Source organism: Aulonocara sp. 'chitande type north' Nkhata Bay, linkage group LG16 (genome assembly GCF_057382095.1).
Source record: "Aulonocara sp. 'chitande type north' Nkhata Bay isolate Kocher_YH1m ecotype deep benthic linkage group LG16, A_spYH_male_GT1.1, whole genome shotgun sequence".
NCBI lineage: Eukaryota > Metazoa > Chordata > Actinopteri > Cichliformes > Cichlidae > Aulonocara > Aulonocara sp. 'chitande type north' Nkhata Bay.
The window spans coordinates 12,521,440-12,541,914 of NC_141359.1; the positions used below are offsets into that span (position 1 = coordinate 12,521,440).

General features: G+C 42.5%; 2 protein-coding genes across 4 annotated transcripts; both read left to right on the plus strand.

The window, feature by feature from the left end:
- Window positions 1-2,754: 2,754 nt before the first annotated feature.
- Window positions 2,755-4,372, plus strand: LOC147311120 (trace amine-associated receptor 13c-like). Of its 3 annotated transcripts, none has more exons than XM_086266017.1 (2): window positions 2,755-3,313; window positions 3,563-4,372. In XM_086266017.1, exons 1-2 carry the CDS (start codon window positions 3,092-3,094, stop codon window positions 4,370-4,372), a joined length of 1,032 nt encoding a protein of 343 aa, XP_086122143.1. In that variant the 5' UTR covers window positions 2,755-3,091. The 3 variants fall into 3 exon arrangements, with proteins under 3 accessions (XP_086122143.1, XP_086122145.1, XP_086122146.1); XM_086266019.1 differs by having other exon boundaries at window positions 2,755-3,264; window positions 3,559-4,372; XM_086266020.1 differs by having other exon boundaries at window positions 2,755-3,168; window positions 3,559-4,372.
- A 4,624-nt stretch (window positions 4,373-8,996) lies between these two features.
- On the plus strand, window positions 8,997-10,757 carry LOC147311121 (trace amine-associated receptor 13c-like). Its single transcript, XM_086265898.1, has 2 exons — window positions 8,997-9,525; window positions 9,708-10,757. The coding sequence occupies exons 1-2, from the start codon at window positions 9,275-9,277 to the stop codon at window positions 10,522-10,524; spliced, it is 1,068 nt and encodes a 355-aa protein (XP_086122024.1). The 5' UTR covers window positions 8,997-9,274; the 3' UTR covers window positions 10,525-10,757.
- The last annotated feature ends 9,718 nt before the right edge of the window (window positions 10,758-20,475 follow it).

A 20,475-nucleotide genomic window follows, 5' to 3' on the forward strand; every position in this document is an offset into this window, starting at 1 on the left:
TAGTTTTGATACAGCCTCTGCCACCACATCAGATCAATTGCTCTGGGCTCCTTTGATCAGCTCCATCACCTAGTGGGGGTGGGGGGTCATAGTTTGGTCCCGCCTTCAATGTTGTGATTGGTGTGGGGGTAGGGACAGGCTTAGGGCGTCGGGGGGTTCCCCGGAGGCATCTTCCTTGGGGGGCTCAACCCGGGGTAGCGGTCATGTCCGGTTGGGGGCTCTTTTCTGACTATTTCCTCGTGGCTGCGTGCAGCGGGGCTAGGGGAGGGTCTGTGCTGATGGACGTGGGTTACTGACCTGGTAGCCTGTCTGCCCCTGGGTGGGTCCGGGATGGGTGTGAGGGTCTGGGGGCGCTCCGTCTCTGGGCCGGGGCCCTGGGTCCTGGTTTGTGTGTTGCCGGGGTTGTGGGCGGGTGGGTGCATGGGGGCCCATCCCTGGCGCAGGGTGCCGCCGGTGTGTCGAGCCACCTGTGGGGCTCTTCAACTGGTGGGGGAGATTGTCACACCTTGCAGGAGCTTTCCTCCCCTCAGGAACTCTCTGCAGGAGGGGGAGATACAGGAGAGGTGGAGGAAGATCTCAGCCTGGGCGTCTATTGTCTCATGTAGTCTGGAAGATGAGTGGATGGTGGGGTGGGTGCAGTTTTCTCTGTGGTGGGGTTGGGTGGACTGTCCCGGGCTCTGTGGGGCCGGGGGGCGCTGCTGCGCTGGGCCCCGGTCTGGATGGGCCTGAGCCCCCTTTCCCTGGCGGGTCGCGGAGTATGGGAGTGCCTACTGGGGTCAGTGGGGGAGCTGGCCCCAGGGAGGGGTCACCTGCCCCTCCCTTCCTTCCCTCCCCATCTCCAGCTGCCTCCCTCTTCCCGCTCCACCACAACCACCCACACATGCAGGGCCTTGGAGTAGGGGTATGTCACCAGGGTGCAGAGGAGGCTACCCCCCCCCCCCCTCTGTCCCCTTCTGGCTGCCTCTGCCTCAATTTTATCCCACAACTTAGACATTCACATTACTCACACCCTCATTACACATACATATAGGATCTTGGGGGTGGGCACGATACACGGAGTCCAAGTTACCATCAGGGTGTACACCTCACCCCTGGCATCGTTGCCCACCTCTCAATTTTAAATACACGTAGACATTGAGGGATAGCAGGAGGGACTATGCGCTTACCTGCTGCTCTCTGGCAGGTAGCTCCATGCCCTCCTGGGTTTTAATTGCACCTTAGAACACACATGCATCAACACTACAATGAGCGGGTGGAGGGAGGTTTGGAGTCTTCTCCCACCCCCATTCTCTGCGGCCTGCTGGAGCGGGGGGGGCTGGGAGGAGTTGGCCGTCCGACTGCGGTCTGGGGTGTGGGGCCTCCCTGCTGCTGCGGAGTCGGGGCGGTCTGCCTCTCCCCACCGCAGGGAAAAGGGTAACACCACCTGGGTCTGGGTGCAGTTCCCCCCTCCTGGGGCAAGGGTACCTAGACCCAGTTCATAGAGTACACTTGGGGAGTGTGATCGTGTATACAGCGTCTCTTTATGTCTGTCTCCACGTCGGTTGAGTGTGAAGTGCATATGAGAGCATGAGGGTGGGAATGGATGTTTGTGTCTGTGTGTGCCTGTATGTCTGTGTCTATATGTCAGGTTGGGTATCAGACGCCACCTCTCTGGGGACATCTCGGGCCCTCCAAGGTTTGGAGGCCTATCTCCACCCACTTCCCCTGCCGGTGGCGGACTCCCTCGGGTGTCAGTGCGTTGGTGGTTCTTTGTATCTGGGGGTGGGCGTCCGGGTACACACCGGCTCACTCCTTGGCGGCCGCTTATTGGGGCTCGCTCGGGCCACTTCGGAGGTGGGGTGCCCCCGGCCTCTCGGCCTGGGGCTCGGTCACTCAGGCACAGCTGGCTGCCGGCGGAGCTCACGGGCGCGTCACTGCAACTCCCCCTGACTTCTGCTCCGCGGCTGCTGAATGAGCCCTCATCTGGGACTCTCCTTAGCTCTTACTGGGACAGTGGCGCGGCTGCCCCTCTGTGGGTCTTCCTTGGTCTCTTGTGTTCTGGGGGACTCTGGATGTCTGGAGTTTTGATCTCCTCCATACCTGCTTGATACCATAGAGGACAGGGCTGTGGCTCCCCACACTCCCTAGCAGATCGTTACATGGAGAAACCTTTGGAATGCAAGCATGCTGATCCACACAGGTATGCACACAGGTGTACACATGGGTATTCACAGACGCGGACTACAGCTTTCTTGGCTGCTGCCTCAAAGCACACTGTGCGCTGTCTATCTTGCGTACTGCACAATATCGTTTATTATTTAGTAACTATTGATATCTACTGCTAGCTAGTTTATTGTAATGGTGCTTTTTTTTTCTTATTATGTTGCTCTTTATTGTTTGCTTTCCCCTCTGTTTTTTTTTTTCTCCATACAGGTGACCCAGGTGTTTTTTGTTTTTGTTTTTGTTTTTGTTTTTTTCTCTCTTCCCCCCCTTCTCACCGTCTCTTCTCCCCTTTGGTTTTCTTTCTTTCTCTCCCTCTCTTTCTTTCATTCTTTCCCCCTGTCCTATCCCACAGTCATGTCTGTCCCGTTTGTAGCAACTGAAAATAAAATAAATTCCTAATTATAATAAAGGTCAATCAAATGGACCAATATGGCAAGGCCATGATGATCCACTTGGTAAAATAAATCCCCTTGGCATCTTTCTTGGCCTTAAGACAACAATTCTGATGGCTATAGATCCAAACGGGACAAAAAAAAAAAGAAAAAAAAAAGAAAAGCGCTACATAAATCCAATCCATTATTATTATTTGTGAGTCCTACATTTGGATTCTCTTCCCAAATGCACGACTCATAATGAAGAGAAGAATTAGTTACTCGTATATCTTAACTAAAAGTATAGAGAGGTAGGACAGAGAAACAGTGACAGGGGCAGGACTGTGGGTAAAAAGAATATTATAGGTCTCATGTCTGAAGGGAGGAGGCATCAATATCCAACAAACAATGGGGGAAAGAAAGGGTGGAGTTGAGAGGAGGAGTATCAGCTACTTATGAAATTAATTTTTGTTCATAATGCTGCGACCAGAGCTGCAGTTCTTCACTAGTCTGTGACGATGGGCACACAGGAAAAATCTGAGCTCTGCTTTCCACAACTCTTCAACATGTCCTGCAAAAAGCCTGCCATTGCTCGGTCCAAAGCTGTTTTCCTTCATATTGTATTGTCCTCAGTTTCTTTTCTGACAGTGGCTCTCAACTTGCTTGTCATCATCTCAGTCTCCCACTTCAGGCAGAAACAACGTTTTTGTTTTACTAGCTACACTATTCTAGTGTTTCAAGTATTTGAGCTAGTAATTAGCTAGTAATAGATTCTTCATATGTACAGATTTATACTTGAGAATATTTACATTTCATCATTTTTACTTTGGCACCAGAAAACATACTATACTCATTGTCTTATAAGTAATACTATGTTCTGAATCAGTTTGACGTTGATAATATGCTGCTGTGTGACACTTAATAGCTCTTTGGCTTGTTTCATTATAGAGGTTTGAGGAATTGTTATTTTTCTGTCTCCTTGCAGGCAGCTTCACACACCCACTAACATCCTGCTCCTCTCTCTGGCTGTCTCAGACTTTCTTGTTGGCCTCCTATTGTCACCTGCAGAAATCCTCCGAAGTACAGCCTGTTGGTTTCTTGGTCAGCCCACATGTTTAATGTATATTTTTGTGTCCTTGACTGTTACCTCTGCCTCAGTGGGCATTATGGTGCTGATATCAGCTGACCGCTATGTGGCTATTTGTGACCCTTTGAATTACCCCATCAGGATCACTGACAGAAGAGTTCAACTCTGTGTTTGTCTCTGTTGGCTCTGCTCCATCACCTTCAGCTGTTTCCTTGTAAGAGATGACCTGCATCAAAGAAGAAAACAAAATTCCTGCTATGGAAAATGTGTCGTTGTTGTTCAATACATTGCAGGAGTTGTTGACCTCATTTTAACCTTCATTGTACCAGTTACTGTCATCATAGTTCTGTATATGAGAGTATTTGTGGTGGCTGTGTCTCAGGCCCGCTCTATGCGCTCTCATGCTACAGCTGTCAGAAATCACCTTCCAATGACGCTAACAAAAAAGTCTGAACTAAAAGCAGCCAGGACTCTGGGTGTTCTTGTTCTTGTGTTTCTAATGTGTTTCTGCCCTTATTACTGTGTTTCTCTTGTAGGAGAAGAATTCATCAATAGTTCATCTGCTTCTTTTGTGGCCTATCTGTTTGGTTTAAACTCATGTCTAAACCCTTTGATCTATGCTATGTTCTACCCCTGGTTTAGAAAAGCTGTGAAACTAGTTGTCACTCTACAGATACTGCAGCCTGGCTCCAGTGAGGTAAGTATTTTGTAAACAGATCAAAACATTTAAACAGTTGTTTTCAGGTTCAGCTCGTAATAAAAAATCTTAATCTTGTTGACTTCATTTTATAACAATAAACTGTTTGCTTATTTTTGACATTTATGGTACAGGTAGTGCTGTCTTGTACACGTGAAGTCAGCAAAATGCAGAAATAATAAGATCCGACTCCACAAAATATTCGTAGTAGAAGTTTAATGCTGCACTTAGGGTGACCAGTCATCGTAGTGTGTGGAGGCATGTGTTATGCTTTTAATTATTTTAATCAGATCTCATACATTGAGACAAGTTAGTGCATTTTGATTGGGTATATAGCCCGCAAAATCAACCCTTCATGACAGACATTTTTCCCCTTGTGTGGATCTCATCTAGTAGAAACTTGGAATGCTCTCTCCAAAAGAGTGCTTTTGAATTGATCAAAATGTGTACACATGGTATCATAAGCAATTTTAGAAAATCAAGAATTTAAGTCAAGTGTTCTCCAACCTTCTAGAAGTGCATAGTCTGATATGTTGTATGTTGTATTGATATGTTTTTACTTTATCTATATTCTTTAACATTTAATTAAACTTTTACTTAAAAAGGAAACACAGTGACTGCATTAGGCATGTGAATATGGACTGAAAGTGAATATAAGTTTTATGTCTGTCATTTTACTTCAGTATATGGGACATATAGTTCTATAAGAAGCATTTGAGTAAATGAAATGTTATTTATTTTCTCTGGATGGTACAGTCAAAGTCACATATTTTGCATGAGAAAGTGTAAAGAGGATAACCTAAAATAAGAGTAGAAACCACTTAAAACAATTCTCGTTAGTTTTTGAATTTATAGAGTACAAGAACATAAGATCCCAAATCTTAAAATATGTGGCTTTTCTTTCAGTGATATCTTTGGGCCATCCTCAGTTTCATTTATTCTTTTAGCACCCTTTTTAGCAACCTGTTTTTTTTAGTGTAGGCTAATCTGATGATTAGTGTTCACGAGCGACTGAGTTCAGTAAATTGCCCAAGGCTATTTAAGCAGGAGCAGACAGAGGACAAAACCACTAACCTTCTGATTAGTCGATGACCTGCTCAACCTCCTGAGCTACAGCCATCTCAATATTGATGACTAGGAGGACTTACTTTACTGTACTAAAGAACAGTAAGAGAGATTATTGCATGGTCTAACCTAAATTTTATCCAGGAAAGTTGCAATTGCATAAATCAACTATTTCATGTGTTAAATGACCTACAGTTAGGTCCCCAAGTTTTGGACAATGATGCATTATTTTTTTGTAATGTTTCCTCTGGAGACCACCGCAGTGGATTCTGAATCAAATATACAAGATGTATTTAAAGTGCAGAATTCAGATTTCACATTTAATGTATTCGGTATTTTTTCTGTTCTATTACAAATACTATATGTGTTTATGAGATGTGCAAATAATTCCATCTCTGGGTTTTTTGGTGTTTTTTTGTTTTTTGTTTTTACACAGCTTCAGGGAATTAAGTTTGCAATTAACTAATCATTCTGCTGCTTCCAGTTCAAATGCTGGTCATCATTGAGATCCTATTTTCTATCTGAAAATTACACACAAAAAAGATATGCAGGTGAAGTTTAATGATGGGAGAATACTATATCAAGACATGTGGTTGTTTTCAGAATAGATTGAGAGTCTTTTCCTGGGAAAACAAAATCTCTGATGCGTCATTGCTGGCCTCTACTGGAGAAGGCACCACACACACCAGAATACAGCGGAACAAAATTAATTACAGCATGAATAAAGAAAAAATATTATATATTTTTCACTTTTTTCCAGTGTGGTGTTGTTAAAATAAATTACTGTATCATTTACAATGTGCCATATGTTTCCATCTGTGTACATATTGTTTAAGTAATCTAAATGGAGAGAAAGGTGGGGGGAAAAAAACAAACTAATAAAAACACAGAATAAGCCAGAAAGGTAGAGGAGTGTCAACCTTGTTGCTGGAGAAGAAAGGACCCAAACGCAGGAGTCGCGGGTTTATTGAGGATGTGGACGGTGTTTATTGTGAAGAGTCCAAAATGAAATAGTTCTGGTGGGAGGCCACATGGCCACAGGTTGAGACGAATCAGTTCACGTGGCAGCACCAGAGCCGACCTCGATTTTGTTTTTTTGTGTGATTTTAGATCAATTGTATTAATACAGTATATCACTGAAAAAATAACTGTAAATTCAGACATGAGAGATTGTGCTGAAAATAGTGATACCAAACAAGGCAAGGGGGAAAAAGATGTAAAGGTAAAACAAACAAGTTGTTAAAAGTGGTCAATTATACCCTGGACCCCAGAGGGTTCAATAAAACCCAATAAATCATGAAAAATTTGGTTCACACTTGTAGTGAAAAATGTATCCATGAAAGTGAATACATTACATGCCTGACATTTTGTGTAAATGTAAGAATGTAATAATGTGATTATTTTTCATTTTAAAAAATGAGTGTAAAATGTAAATTAGACTTTGTTTTTAAATGAACCACCTCATGTTGTGCAGCTTTCTGGATTTTATACTTATTGGGGTACATAATTATTTAGTATGTACGCTACACAGTAGATAAAATCAAAATTCACATGTTTTATGTAACTGAAATTTTTAATTATCTGGACAAAAAATTGATTTACATATTTTGTTTATATGAAACACTTGCATACTTACTGCATTGTATGTATTTTAACCAAATTTAATACATATTACAGAATTTAACAAATGCATATGTGTAAAAAAATGTCTCTGATTTTGGCACCCCATCTGATTTTCATGCTAGTTGAAGGAAATTTCTCTAAATCCACCCCTGCAGGCTAGTGATGATGACAAGAGACAGGTGAGTACACAGCTGAACTGAATCTGACTAATAACACACAGGAAGTAGAACTAAACATAATGGACAGAGACACAATAAAGGGGTACTGTGTCAATGACCCAGGAACTCTGACAAAGAGTGAGAGAAGCATAACTCTTGGAGTAAGTTTGCCCTGCCTTGCCAAAACAGTCCCCCAGTTTACCCACACCTAGTCACCATGGGAGATCAAGGGTATACATTGTTTATAATAAGGAAACACCATACAGGGAAATATGACTATTGTGGAGAAGATGAAACTTCTTAGAAATATGTGGCTGATAGAAGGCAAATGATTCAAAAGCTTAGTAAAGATCTTACTGATATACTACAAAACAACTCAAGAAGTCAAAGCTACAGTCCAAGTGAGACTAACTTTTGTTTTTACTTTTTGAAGGCTAGTTGCTCCCGAGTTTAGTGATTTACATTTTAAATGGTAAATGGCCTGTATTTGTATAGCGCTTTACTAGTCCCTAAGGACCCCAAAGCGCTTTACGCATCCAGTCATGCACCCATTCACACACTGGTGATGGCAAGCTACATTGTAGCCGCAGCCACCCTGGGGTGCACTGACAGAGGCGAGGCTGCCGCCGGGCCCTCTGACCACCATTAGGCAACAGGTGAAGTGTCTTGCCCAAGGACACAACGACCGAGACTGTCCGAGCCGGGGCTCGAACCAGCAACCTTCCGATTATAAGGCGAACACCCAACTCTTGAGCCACGATGGCCTGTGAAGCAGCTGTGGAGCAAAAGATCTCTGGTTCAAGCTTGAGAGGCAACATAAATCCCTTTCCAGTTATGTCAGGAAGGTCATCTGCCTTAAGGACAAATTAACTATGTAGTGACTCCTAGTGATTAAAGGAGTGGTTAAGAGTAGCTTTTTTTATGCAAAATTCTAGTCCACACCCTACTGGCAATAATGTGTCAATGTGCACATGTAGGTCCTGAGTAGCCTGTCCACAGGGCTTCCGAATGGGACCTAAGCAGGCAAGTCTGGGGAATTTCTGCAGCAGACACTCATATTTTAGCAGACATGGTGCTAAAATATGAGTGTTTCTATTTGTGAACCTTTGCATTATCCCACTTGAGTCTCAGAAAGAGTAAAACTCCTTGTTAGGTTTTGTATTGTTGATTGTCATTTATGTTTAGAAATATTTAAACATATATGCTTAGAGGTGTATAATCAATTGTGTAGTGATAGGATGTGTGATCTTTAGCAGGCTGCAAACACACACACAAACAGGCAAGGTACTCTTTGTTTGTATGTAGACGTCGTATGTTAATACTATGCATATTCATGTTACCTCAATAAAAGAGCAGTGTTACGGGGGAGCGGACGAGAGCAACTGGGGTCAAGCGAAGGAACGGCGTTTGTCCGGTTCTCTCCCGTGCACGAGAAACATGAAGAACTTTGCCTACTTCGTGTCTTGCTTGCTGTGTAATTATATTGTCTTCAACGTTCCAGCGAATAGGTTCAAGCTACAAACCTATCACTCCTTTTCTGTGATTCATGGACCTGTTGTATTTTCTACAGCAGTGTATTTGTAACAAATGATCTTATTCAACCAGGAAGGTTCCTGCCATACAGAATTTGTGATTCCCATATGGTACATTGCAGAGACTAATAAGCTTTATTTTCTAACCTTTATTGTTGCAGTTGCTGTTATCATAAGGATGTAGGTTACAGCCATTGCTCTAAGACTGTGCAAACAGGGCTTGGTGCTGCTTTATTTTGAAAAGCACATTAATTTACAAAAAAGGCAGTTTGCAGTTTTAGTTAGCTAATGTTACTAGGATGTAGCATTTTCAGAAACTAATGTAACCCTAAGAACATTGGGCTAGATGTGGTCAGTAATTACTTGCCAGATTAATACAATACTATCAGCAAGTGGTCAGCCTGGATTCAGTGTGCACTGAAGGGGGCATTACAGACGCTGAAAGAATGATGAGGGGAGGAGTTTAGAGAAGGTGTGAGGATCAGTTATATTCTGCTCACATTGATGCCAGAGCTGCAGCTCTCTGCAGGTGTGTGAAGATGGAGACCCAGGACGAAGCAGAGCTCTGCTTTCCACAACTCTTCAACATCTCCTGCAAGAAGCCTAAAACATCTCTGTCTCAAGTTTTGCTCCCTTACGTTGTGGTGTTTTCAGTCTCTCTGCTAACTGTGGCTCTCAACCTTCTCGTCATTGTCTCAGTCTCCCACTTCAGGCAGAGATTTACTTTTTTAAACTTCTGCTGTGGCTTTACTACTACTACAACTCTACTACTAATTACGACTAAATTTAAGTTAATTTATATCTTATGGGTAGACTATTATCGGACAATAATGTGCAACTCTAAAGATTCTATCCTCTACTACCCTTTCAACTGTCTACACTTTCGGATAGGACAGCTGCAATAATTTTGTTTGTTTAGATTGTTTTAGTATAGAAATAATGACTTCTTGATATTTCTCTCTCTTCTTTCAGACAGCTCCACACACCCACTAACATCCTCCTCCTCTCTCTGGCTGTCTCAGACTTTCTCATTGGTCTGTTGTTGATGCCAGCAAAAATCCTACGAGACACAGCTTGTTGGTTTCTTGGTCAACTCACATGTTCTCTGTATAGTTATATATGCTTCGTCATTACCTCTGCCTCAGTGGGCATTATGGTGCTGATATCAGTCGACCGCTATGTGGCTATTTGTGACCCTCTGCATTACCCCACCAGAATCACTGACAGAAGAGTGAAACTCTGCGTCTGTCTGTGTTGGCTCTGCTCGGTTTTTTACAACATACTATTTATAAAGGACGACCTGCTTCAACGAGAACGACATACTTCCTGTTATGGAGAATGTGTATTTGTCATAGACTACATTGTAGGAACCACTGACATTGTTTTAACTTTTATTGCTCCAGTTACTGTCATCGTATTTCTGTATATGAGAGTATTTGTGGTGGCTGTGTCTCAGGCCCGTGCCATGCGCTCTCATGTTACAGCTGTCACACTGCAGCTCTCAGTGACTCTAACAGCAAAGAAATCAGAGTTAAAAGCAGCCAGGACTCTGGGTGTTCTTGTTCTTGTGTTTCTATTATGTTTCTGCCCATATTACATTGTTTCATTTTTTGGAAACGAGTTGTTCAACAGCTCATCTGCATCCATTGTGATCTATCTGTATTATTTTAACTCCTGTCTAAATCCTTTGATTTATGCTATGTTCTACCCCTGGTTTAGAAAAGCTGTGAAATTAGTTGTCACTCTACAGATACTTCAGCCAGGCTCCTGTGAGGTCAGCATACTGTAGAAGAAAGAGATCTTTCCAAAAAGATGTTTATGATAAAAACTGAACAACCAGCTGTTAAAACCCTTTCTGTCTCTTTAAGAGAACAAGGAGAATAATGTGTGTTGTTCACCTTATTAGGCATATTCTAAAAATTGGAAATTATTACATATCTGGGATATTTATGTTTATCCAGATCAATGACAGTTTCTGTAATCATCTTTGAAGTAATTCTGTATTTTTGTCTGATTCTGCAATTAAGAGAGGGAAACAGAGGGAAGGTGCTGTATTCTCCTGTTGAGGCCACTATTATTGATGCCATAGAAATAAAAGGGAAGTGGGGTATATTTTGTTGTTTGTTTGTTTTTTATTCAAATATAATCATTAATTGATCACAATATTCAGAAACTGTTTCATGGTTCATGTCTTTTTTTCATTTTGTAAAAGATCATTGTTCAAAAGTGTTCTTCACCTTTGAACAGATAATGATATCATTTTGTAAATGATATCATTGTCTGTTCAAATGTGTTCTTCACATACTGCCTGAAATATTGTCAGAAACAGAATGCAACTGTGGCAGCAGGAATCAGCTGCTAGCTAATTGTGTTTTCGGTCATATTTCTTACAAAAAAAGAAACGAGTAATGGATAATTGTATCTTTTTTATGTTAAAACAACAGAAAATAACTGTACACACTATAGCTTTCATAGTTTTGGCTGTTTTTGTCTATCGCAACAATGTAATGGTTCGAATGTTGTGGAGGGTATGAAAGCACCAGCACCACTTTTTGCAACGCAGTACAAAACCATGACACCATGGCACATCCACCATGTTGTAAAAATGTTTCTAAAGTTGTACTGTTGTACCTCCCTCCTGACCTCTTCCATACATAAGCCCCTTTTTCCATTAGTACTTACCTCGGATTGACTAACCACTGATCGCCTCAGATTGACTGGTTTTACATTAAAATCCAGTACAACCTAACCTGCGTGGTTATTATAATAGCAGCCCGTCCGAGCGCCCTGTGACACAATTAATATGCAACACAAACGCTACAAAAAAAGGTGGACATCGAGGCAAGACTATACCTGCTGCTCAGTGTGTGGCTTTTCTTTAGATTCCGGAACCACGGCGTTGTTTTTTTGTAGTCATGTTGCCAGGTTTCAAAAATGGCATTTTTAATTTTTGCGAATAAGACACACTCACGCTACTTACCAGCCAATCGGTGGCATGCAGTCTGACGACATCACATTTTAGTACCTGCTTGAATCGCTTGGAACCCCGAATGAGCAGGTACTATGACCTAATGGAAAACCCTGAAAACTGTGGCGAACCGCGCCGTGTTGACCTGGAAAAGGGGCTATTCTCTAAACATTACAAACCAAAAATGTTCAAGTTTGGATTCCTCCCTCCATAAGAAATGTTTCCATTTTTAAGCTGTCTCATTTCAGAGACATGTGCTATTATAATATATGGATATATGTTAATAAATGTTCCTATTAAGTGCCAATCGTAAATTGAAATCTGTAGGAGAACAAGAAAAAACAATCAAATCTAACACCATGCTTTGGAACAAAGTCACCAAACCTTTATCGTGTTTGTTTGTTGTTGTCTTTAGTTTTGTTTTAAAGATTTTTCTGGTATGGCTTTTCTACACACATTATAAGAGCTTTACCTTACATAAAAACACCATAAGGGTAAGTGCTGCTGTGAACAGTGTTGAGTAAAACGTTACAAGTTACAAGTTTTCATATGTGAGACATTAGTGACGTTTAGCATGTTTGGAGGCTGTAGTTAGTGTGTTGTGTAGTTATTGTCTTGTATTGTGTGTCAGTTAGACTGCTGAATTTCATATTTGCTCTAAAAGAGTCGTCAAAGGCAGATTCCAGTGTAAACGCTGTTCCCACATGGAAAACTGGACTCATGCACCTCCTGCTGTCAGACCTGCAGGGTTTAGGCCTGTGGTGTTCTCATCTGTCTTATACTGAACACAAACTACATTTTTTGGACTGGCACAAATAATTTGTGCGCCTTCTTATTTGATGCAGAACACCTGATTGTTCTGTAAATAGATTTAAATGGTTATATACAATGGCAGCACGGTGGCACGGTGGTTAGCGCTGTTGCCGCACAGCAAGAAGGTCCTGAGTTCAATTGCACCATCAGGCCGGGGTCTTTCTGTGTGGAGTTTGCATGTTCTCCACGTGTTTGCGTGGGTTCTCTCCGGGTACTCTGGCTTCCTCCCACCGTCCAAAGACATGCAGCTTGTGGGGATAGGTTAATTGGATAATCCAAATTGCCATTAGGTGTGAATGTGAGTGTGAATGGTTTTCTGTCCCTATGTGTGTGTTAGCCCTGCGACAGACTGGCGACCTGTCCAGGGTGTACCCCGCCTTTCGCCCTATGACAGCTGGGATAGGCTCCAGCGCCCCCCGCGACCCTGAAAAGGATAAGCGGAAGCGAATGGATGGTTATATAAAAAACGCCTGAGGCCTTGGCTGCATTTTTAGGTAAATAGCACCATATAACTTTGTTGTTTGCAAAACTTGTGCATATTTTTTAGAGATGTACAATTTCTATTTGCATTTCAAGTTATGAAAATGAACATGTTTGTGGGTTTTACAGTAAAAAATATAACTTTTTTCTACTCGGATTTTGAATTTTTTGTCTGAATTTAGATGAACTGTGCTAATATAGTATACCAAAATGAAAAAATAACTCAAATTTCGGATATTTGAGGTTGTGCTGAAAATAATGATTCCAAACAAGGCAAGAAAAACATATTTTAAAGGTGAAATATAGAGGTAAAATCAAAAGTAGTCAAAAATGGAAAATTATACCCTGGACCCAAGAGGGTTAATGTACCAAATGGTATACCAAATGACTTTCTCTATCAATAATGTGCTACATTATTATTATATGTTAAATGTCTTAAAATTAAACTACATTCCTTGACTAATAACCCCAACACTGGTTGTCAAATAGTGCTTAGTACTCTATGCTTTCAATTATACAGGCCTAGAAAAGGGTTAACAACCCACTGGCAACCTCCTGTCACTAGCAACAAAATGTGCATTCTGACACTGTTTGCTGAGTGGTTGCTGGCTATCACTGGGTCAGACTCGCTGAAAACTAGGGGTGAAATGATACACAAAATTCACGGTTCAGTTTGGTTCGATACTTTGGTGTCACGGTTCGATGTTTTTTTTTATACAAAAAAATGTTCATACCTTTTTAATTTGTCATTAATTAAAATTATAAATATATATTTTAACTCAAAAGTACAGTTTTTTAAATTTAATGTTGCTAAAACAACAAAATAAAAAAAAGTGATTTCTCGATCTGTCTGATCGAGAAATACCTCATCTTTGGAAAAGAGAGTTTATTGATAGTTGATAAAATAAATAAAAAATTTTGTATTGTTCGATACATATATGTACCGAACTGAAAGCACTGTATCGAACGGTTCAATACCACTACATGTATTGTTGCACCCCTATTGAAAACAGTGTCAAAAAAACCATAACATGATTGCTTTAATCACCAAAATGTTGCTGTGGCTACTCAGAGGGAAGATTCAAGCTTTTCAAGTTGGCCTTGTTACCAGGCAGCTGTCATGAACCGGGCCGTACGGTCATGACAAAGAAAACCTCAGACATGGTTAAGAATGTATTCCAAACTGCTTTATTCTTTTAAAACAAATAAAACAGAAAAGAAACCCTACTGTCAAAAACAAACAGTGGTGTGTGTAATCAGTACCATCAGTAGTGTGTGAAGGAATGGATGAGTGGAAGATGATGCATGTAACCAAACCTAACGCAGCCAGAATCCAACTTGGTGTCTCAGGGCCAACCCAAACTATGCCCTAAAGGCTTTTTATATAGATTCCTGGCATGCTGGCCCAGGTGTTGCCAGTGTCACTGATTGTAAACGGGAACTCTGCCTCTCCAATCCCTGCAAACAAGACACACATGAGCCAAAAGGAAGGCAGGGTGCAGTGGGTCGTCACACCCCTCCCCATAAGACCGGAGTCCTCCACAGGATCTCCGTTCCCTGAAAAAAAAAAAAGAAAATGTCAAAACCCAGCAAGCACAATACAATCCTCCCCAGGGTACACTAAACTATTCAGAAATTGGATGTGCATGTGCAACCCCATTATCACCTGCCTTTAATGTGTCAGACATCCAAAACATAGGACTGCAGAAACAGTGACCACCTAATCAGTCTCTGATTAGGGCAACGCAACGAATGCAAAAAGGTCAGTGGGTTGTGGTCTGTATAAACTACTATGGGCTTTACCCCAGAGTCCACATAGACAGCAAAGTGCTGCAAAGCCCAAATCAAAGACAGGGCTTCTTTCTCAATCACAGAGTAGTATAACTGGTACCGGTTCAACTTCTTAGAAAAGAAACTGATTTGTCTATCAACCCCCTGTTGATCTGTTTGCAACAGGACAGCTCCAGCCCCTACAAAGCTTGCATCCACCTGCAAAACAAAAGGGTGGTCAAATCTTGGTGCAGCCAGAACAGGTGTTGAACACAAAAGGGACTTAATACCATCAAAGGCTTCTTGGCAATCCATTGACCACACAAATGGGACCTTGGTCTTTTATAAGTTGGTGAGTGGTACAACCACAGTGGAAAGGTTTTTACAAAAACCACGATAATACCCCACCATTCCCAGAAACCACTTCAATTCCTTCTTTGTAGAAGGTGGTGGAAAATGCTGGAATGCCATCACTTTAGCCTGGACTGGAGCGACACACCCTTGTCCAACCACCCGACCCAGGTAAGTTACAGTAGCCCGAGCAAAATCACATTTCGCAAGATTTACTTTGAGGTTTGGTTCCGTCAAACGGTCAAACAGAGCCCTAATTCTCTGTACATGAGAACCCCAAGACTCACTGTAGACCACCAAGTCATCTAAATATACAGCACAACCCGCCAACCCAGCCACAACACGATTCATAAGACGCTGAAATGTGGCTGGTGCATTCCTCAACCCAAACGGCATTACTCTCTTTGACAGGGGAACCTGCCAATAGCCTTTCAGCAGATCAAACTTGCTGACCTACTTGGCTGCACCAACTTGGTCCACACAGTCCTCCATACGAGGCAATGGAAAGGAGTCAGGTTTGGTTACCCGGTTAACTTTTCGAAAGTGAGTACAGGGCGATCATGGCTCAAGAGTTGGGAGTTCGCCTTGTAATCGGAAGGTTGCCGGTTCGAGCCCCAGCTTGGACAGTCTTGGTCGTTGTGTGCTTGGGCAAGACACTTCACCCGTTGCCTACTGGTGGTCAGAGGGCCCAGTGGCGCCAGTGTCCGGCAGCCTCGCCTCTGTCAGTGCGCCCCAGGGTGGCTGTGGCTACAATGTAGCTTGCCATCACCAGTGTGTGAATGTGTGTGTGAATGGGTGGATGACTGGATATGTAAAGCGCTTTGGGGTCCTTAGGGACTAGTAAAGCGCTATATAAATACAGGCCATTTACAAACACGGAGACGCCCAACTAGATGAAGAAGGCCCAGCGATGTCATGCTTAACCATGTACATCCAGATACTCACGCTTAGCAGGAGAAACTCTATAGAAAGCTGAATGTGAATATAAACAATAGGGTTTGTTTTTACAGTAATTACATAAACAAACACAATTGTGTCTGAGAGTCAAATTGATTCACTTAAAATCCAGTGAACTGTTCAAGTTTGTCAGAAAACTGCTTACTGACTTTATTTAAGGGATAATTTTAAGGCAATATAATATTCCCCTACATCAATATCATGCTCCACCCAGTCTGTACGAGAAGGCACATCACCACACAAACCTGAATACTTCATAAGAAGTCCTTCAAGTTCAGCTGCCTGAGCATTAGGTAAATGCCCCAGAAGACACCCCAAGTTCTCAAGGGTCTCCGAATTCTTCAGGCGCCCAGACAACAATCCCTCATCCGGTTCGACATCTGCATCGGAACCTTCCCTTGTGATGACACTTACTTCATTAACTGCCAAAGCAGGATTGCCAACATGCCTCTTGCCAGCTCACCTGTAACATATAACCTGTGTCTGAAGCGATTCACATAATCAATCAAATTCATGGGTGGGTCTGTTTCCATCCACCCATCAATCAATCAATCAATCAATCAATCAATCAATCAAAGCTTTATTCGTCACATGCAGGTTGCCCTGCAGTGAAATGGGACACCGACCTTACACATATAGCACAAACATTACATGGGGATACAGGTCGGAGATTGGTAGAATTAGAGAAAAAAAACATTGAAATGTACACTACAATGGGGAAAGTACAAGAGGAAAAAAAGAGACCCCTACTCATGCTATGCTTCCATGGTAGGACAGCATGAGAACAGGAAACAAAAAAACTCCTCTGCACAAAAAAGCACATAAATGTCCACAGCACAACATTGTGAAGACATGACAAGCCACAGGGGTGGGTGGGGGGTGAGGAGTAATCCGAGGCGAACACAGCAGCCGCCCTGCACAGCGCTACCATTTCAGCGCGGCACACAGACCCGCCGTGTTCCCTCGCAGGAAACAAGCATCGAAGGCGTTGGAAAGGGAGGGGGGATGAGTGAGTGCCTATCAGTGTAAGTGTATGTGTGTGCGTGTCCATAGTTCAGCTGAGACAGTGTCCTTCGGCCTATCAGGCTAAGTAAACAGTCCTCCAGCCAATCCAGGTGTCCTTGCATGGGATGGGAAGAATAGCCGTAACACAGTCGTTATCAGGGAGTGATTGTTAGGCTCCAGCCTTGGGCCTGCAGCTGGCGCCGTGATGGGGATCCGCAATGTTCATGTTGATTTTGTTAATTTCCATGCGAGCAGCCCAGGAGAATTTTCAGGCTGCTCTTTAACACTCCGACACTGGTCTCTCAATCTCCCGTTGGAGAGTCGCGAGCCTCCCCATGATGGTATCAAACTTCTGTTCCATGGTGTTATCATTCTTTTGATTCTGAGACCTCACAACTGCAGTGATCCGTTCCGCGATGTATTCCAACTGTTGCTCAAGGGTCTCATTTTGAGCAGGCCTCTCTCTGATGTATCCCCCCATACGCTCAATGGTGTTGTTTTGAGCCTTCACAGCAGCTGTAAGCGTCTAGGTGTTGACCATATTACGTTCGTTGTGAGAGGTTGCGCCTTGTTCCATTGCGATTCCAGCGGGCAGCCTTGGGGGGGGGGGGGTTTGAACAGCCGGTTCCGCTCTCTTATTTCTCCGATAAACCAGGGCTAAGCCAACTCCGATCAGCATGAACCCTGTTATCATGGTTCCGAATAGATAGATATCTTCAGCGTCCTCGATCGACAGTCCCGCCAGGCACATGATCCTCCAGTTCTGCCACCCGTCCATCGTGTATCCGGCAGGGAAAGTCCCTCCAGGGCACTCAGGCTCTCCCGAGCCCAGACTTCTCGTTGAGAAGAGGGTGTCAATAGCATTCAGAGACCAGTTGATCAAATCCATAATTCTCTTTTAGGTTTTAGAGAACGACAGTGGGAGGCTATTCCAGGGAAAGTAATGCACACGAGACAAGACAAGGACATAGAGGCTAAGCCTTAACCCTTTAAGACCTACCATAGAACCAAGTCCGCCAGAGCTTACTTTATATTTTTACATGCTGTAGTGCCATTTTTGGGAGCATTTCAAGTTGCTATATGTGACCAAGTGGTCGACGGGGTTAGATAAAAGGAAATAATAAAATGACAACGCCACCTAGGGGAATTTCACCCCCAGGAAATATATTTAAGAAAAATAGATAAAAGGAATAAAAGGAGGCCGCACAGATTCAAGGATGCACACTGAGGCAGGTTGGCTCCAATATTAAAACAGTTTTATTTATAGTAAAAATAAATAAAATATTAACAACCAAGATGTAGCGTCATTGTTGACAGTGTCCTAAAGTGAAAATAAAACAGTCATGGAGCTTGGACTTACCAGCAGCCGTGGAACGAAAAGAAAATCACACAAAAAGAAAATCACTGCAGCCCACCCGGTGCTGTACAAAGGAAAGTGTGAAAACGACCCACCACCTGAGGTCCCAGGGCCACTGGCCCGTCCCCCGTTCACTGAAATAAAACACAGAAAAATATGTTAAAAGAATAAAAGGACACTGAGCGTCAGGCTCGCTACAGATCATAAAAAACTAAAACACACTTTAATAAAAGAAATCACTGTTAAGGTTCAAAATTGAGGAGGGAGAGTACAAACCACCCATGGTCCAGAGGATCTTTGGTCAAACAATGATTTTAATGAACACACGTGTGGGAAGACACTCTGTACGCAGACAGCCAGTAGTCCTCGACTTAATCAAAGCATGAACAGATATTTTATAGCATCAGGGTTTGTTTACTGACGCCCCTTCATGCGTCACAGATACATTTTATACATAGATCAGATCAACATCAGAATGACTTTTCACCTAGAAGATCATCTTCTATTTTTACAGCTGGTACTTTCCGTTCTTATCTTAAAGTGAATTGTTCCTCTTTTTTGTCTAGACATAACTAATCTCTCCTCTAAATAAGTCTGACTAATGTGTGTGTATGTGTTGACCTCACATGCTCTTTGTGTCACCTCTTAACTGTCTGTGTCTCGTCCTCAAATGCTCTTTCTCAATTCACCTGTTGCACTTCTGACCTTTTACCAGACCAGAAGCTCACTGAGACTATGTGTATGTCTTCTACTAAATAAATGTTTTAACCAAGAACCTCTACTTAAAAGCTTAATATAAAATGATCTGATATATAAGTGTTTTGTAAGCATGTATTGCAATTCCTTCTATGTTCTAGTTTTCCCTCAGCATGGATCATCTAGACACTCTCACTAGATGAAGCTTAAGACCTTTAAAGAACCTGAACATCAACTCAAATAAGCACAGATATGCAATATGTATAAAATAGTTATAACTGCACCTGGAATACAAAGTTAATTTAATACCTGTGTGCATAAAACCTTAAAGCCTTCTTAAAGCTATCTGTTACATTGTTAAAGCCTCGTCTTAGCCTGCTGCTCAAAATAACTTCCTGCTTTCACTTCTGCATACAACTTCCTGTCAGCCTGCAACTCAGTCTTTCTGAAAGAGACACTGTTTAACCCCTGAATGCAATATAAACTCCAGATTATATTATTAATGCAATGGTAATGATGACAATTATTTAACAATAGCAGTAAAATAATTTCCCTGCTCCACACCAACTAATCACAAATCACGAATATGAAGCACAAGAGCTGTGAGAACACTAACGTTAGGGGTACAATCATCCAGCGACGAGAGGATCTGTGTTCCAGCCTCAAATAGTGCTCCCGGTGATGATGGGTGAGTGTTGTCAGGTGTGTGTGTGGGCCAAGGGCGGGAGCCCACAGTGAGCTCCGCCCAGGCAGAGAGGGAGAGAACAGAAACAGCAATTGTAGCCTTGTGGGGCCGACCAGGCAGGCACGGAGACCATGACAGAAACAAATGGCAACTACACCTCTTTTCCCATAAATGAGATAAACAATATAATTCACATCATCATGGTAGTGTCTTATCATAGAAAGGAAACTCTACTTTCAACATTACTGCACTACTTTCCTTGCCAGCATTTTTGTTGGCCGTACTCTTATTAGCGCTCTCGCTTCATATGTCTTTTTCAGACCAGTTAGATTCTAACACTGAAACAGCAAGTTTACACATGACTTCAGGCGGGCTCAGAACACTTTACACACACGTTATACAAAACATTTGTCATGAACACAAAGCTACAAGTTTATCAGGAACTGTAAACCCAACTGGGTTGGTGCTTCTTATTATTATATGGAGTATTATACGCAGTTGCAACAGCTTGCTAGCGTTACCCAGGCATGCAGCCTAGCTATAACATCCTACAGAGCTAAAGTAGCTCACATAGCGACAGTATAATACATCACATATCACAGACCCGTCTTATGTCATGAAAGTTTATGTCATGGATTGCCGGGGCAAGCCGTGTGGA

Bases quoted from the DNA above. Each gene is read 5' to 3' on its own strand.
- LOC147311120 (XM_086266017.1), top strand. From the start codon at position 3,092: ATGGGCACACAGGAAAAATCTGAGCTCTGCTTTCCACAACTCTTCAAC. The intron at 3,314-3,562 runs GTATTTGAGCTA...CCTTGCAGGCAG, and splicing joins ACACTATTCTAGTGTTTCAA to CTTCACACACCCACTAACAT.
- LOC147311121 (XM_086265898.1), top strand. From the start codon at position 9,275: ATGGAGACCCAGGACGAAGCAGAGCTCTGCTTTCCACAACTCTTCAAC. The intron at 9,526-9,707 runs GTTAATTTATAT...CTCTTCTTTCAG, and splicing joins CTAATTACGACTAAATTTAA to ACAGCTCCACACACCCACTA.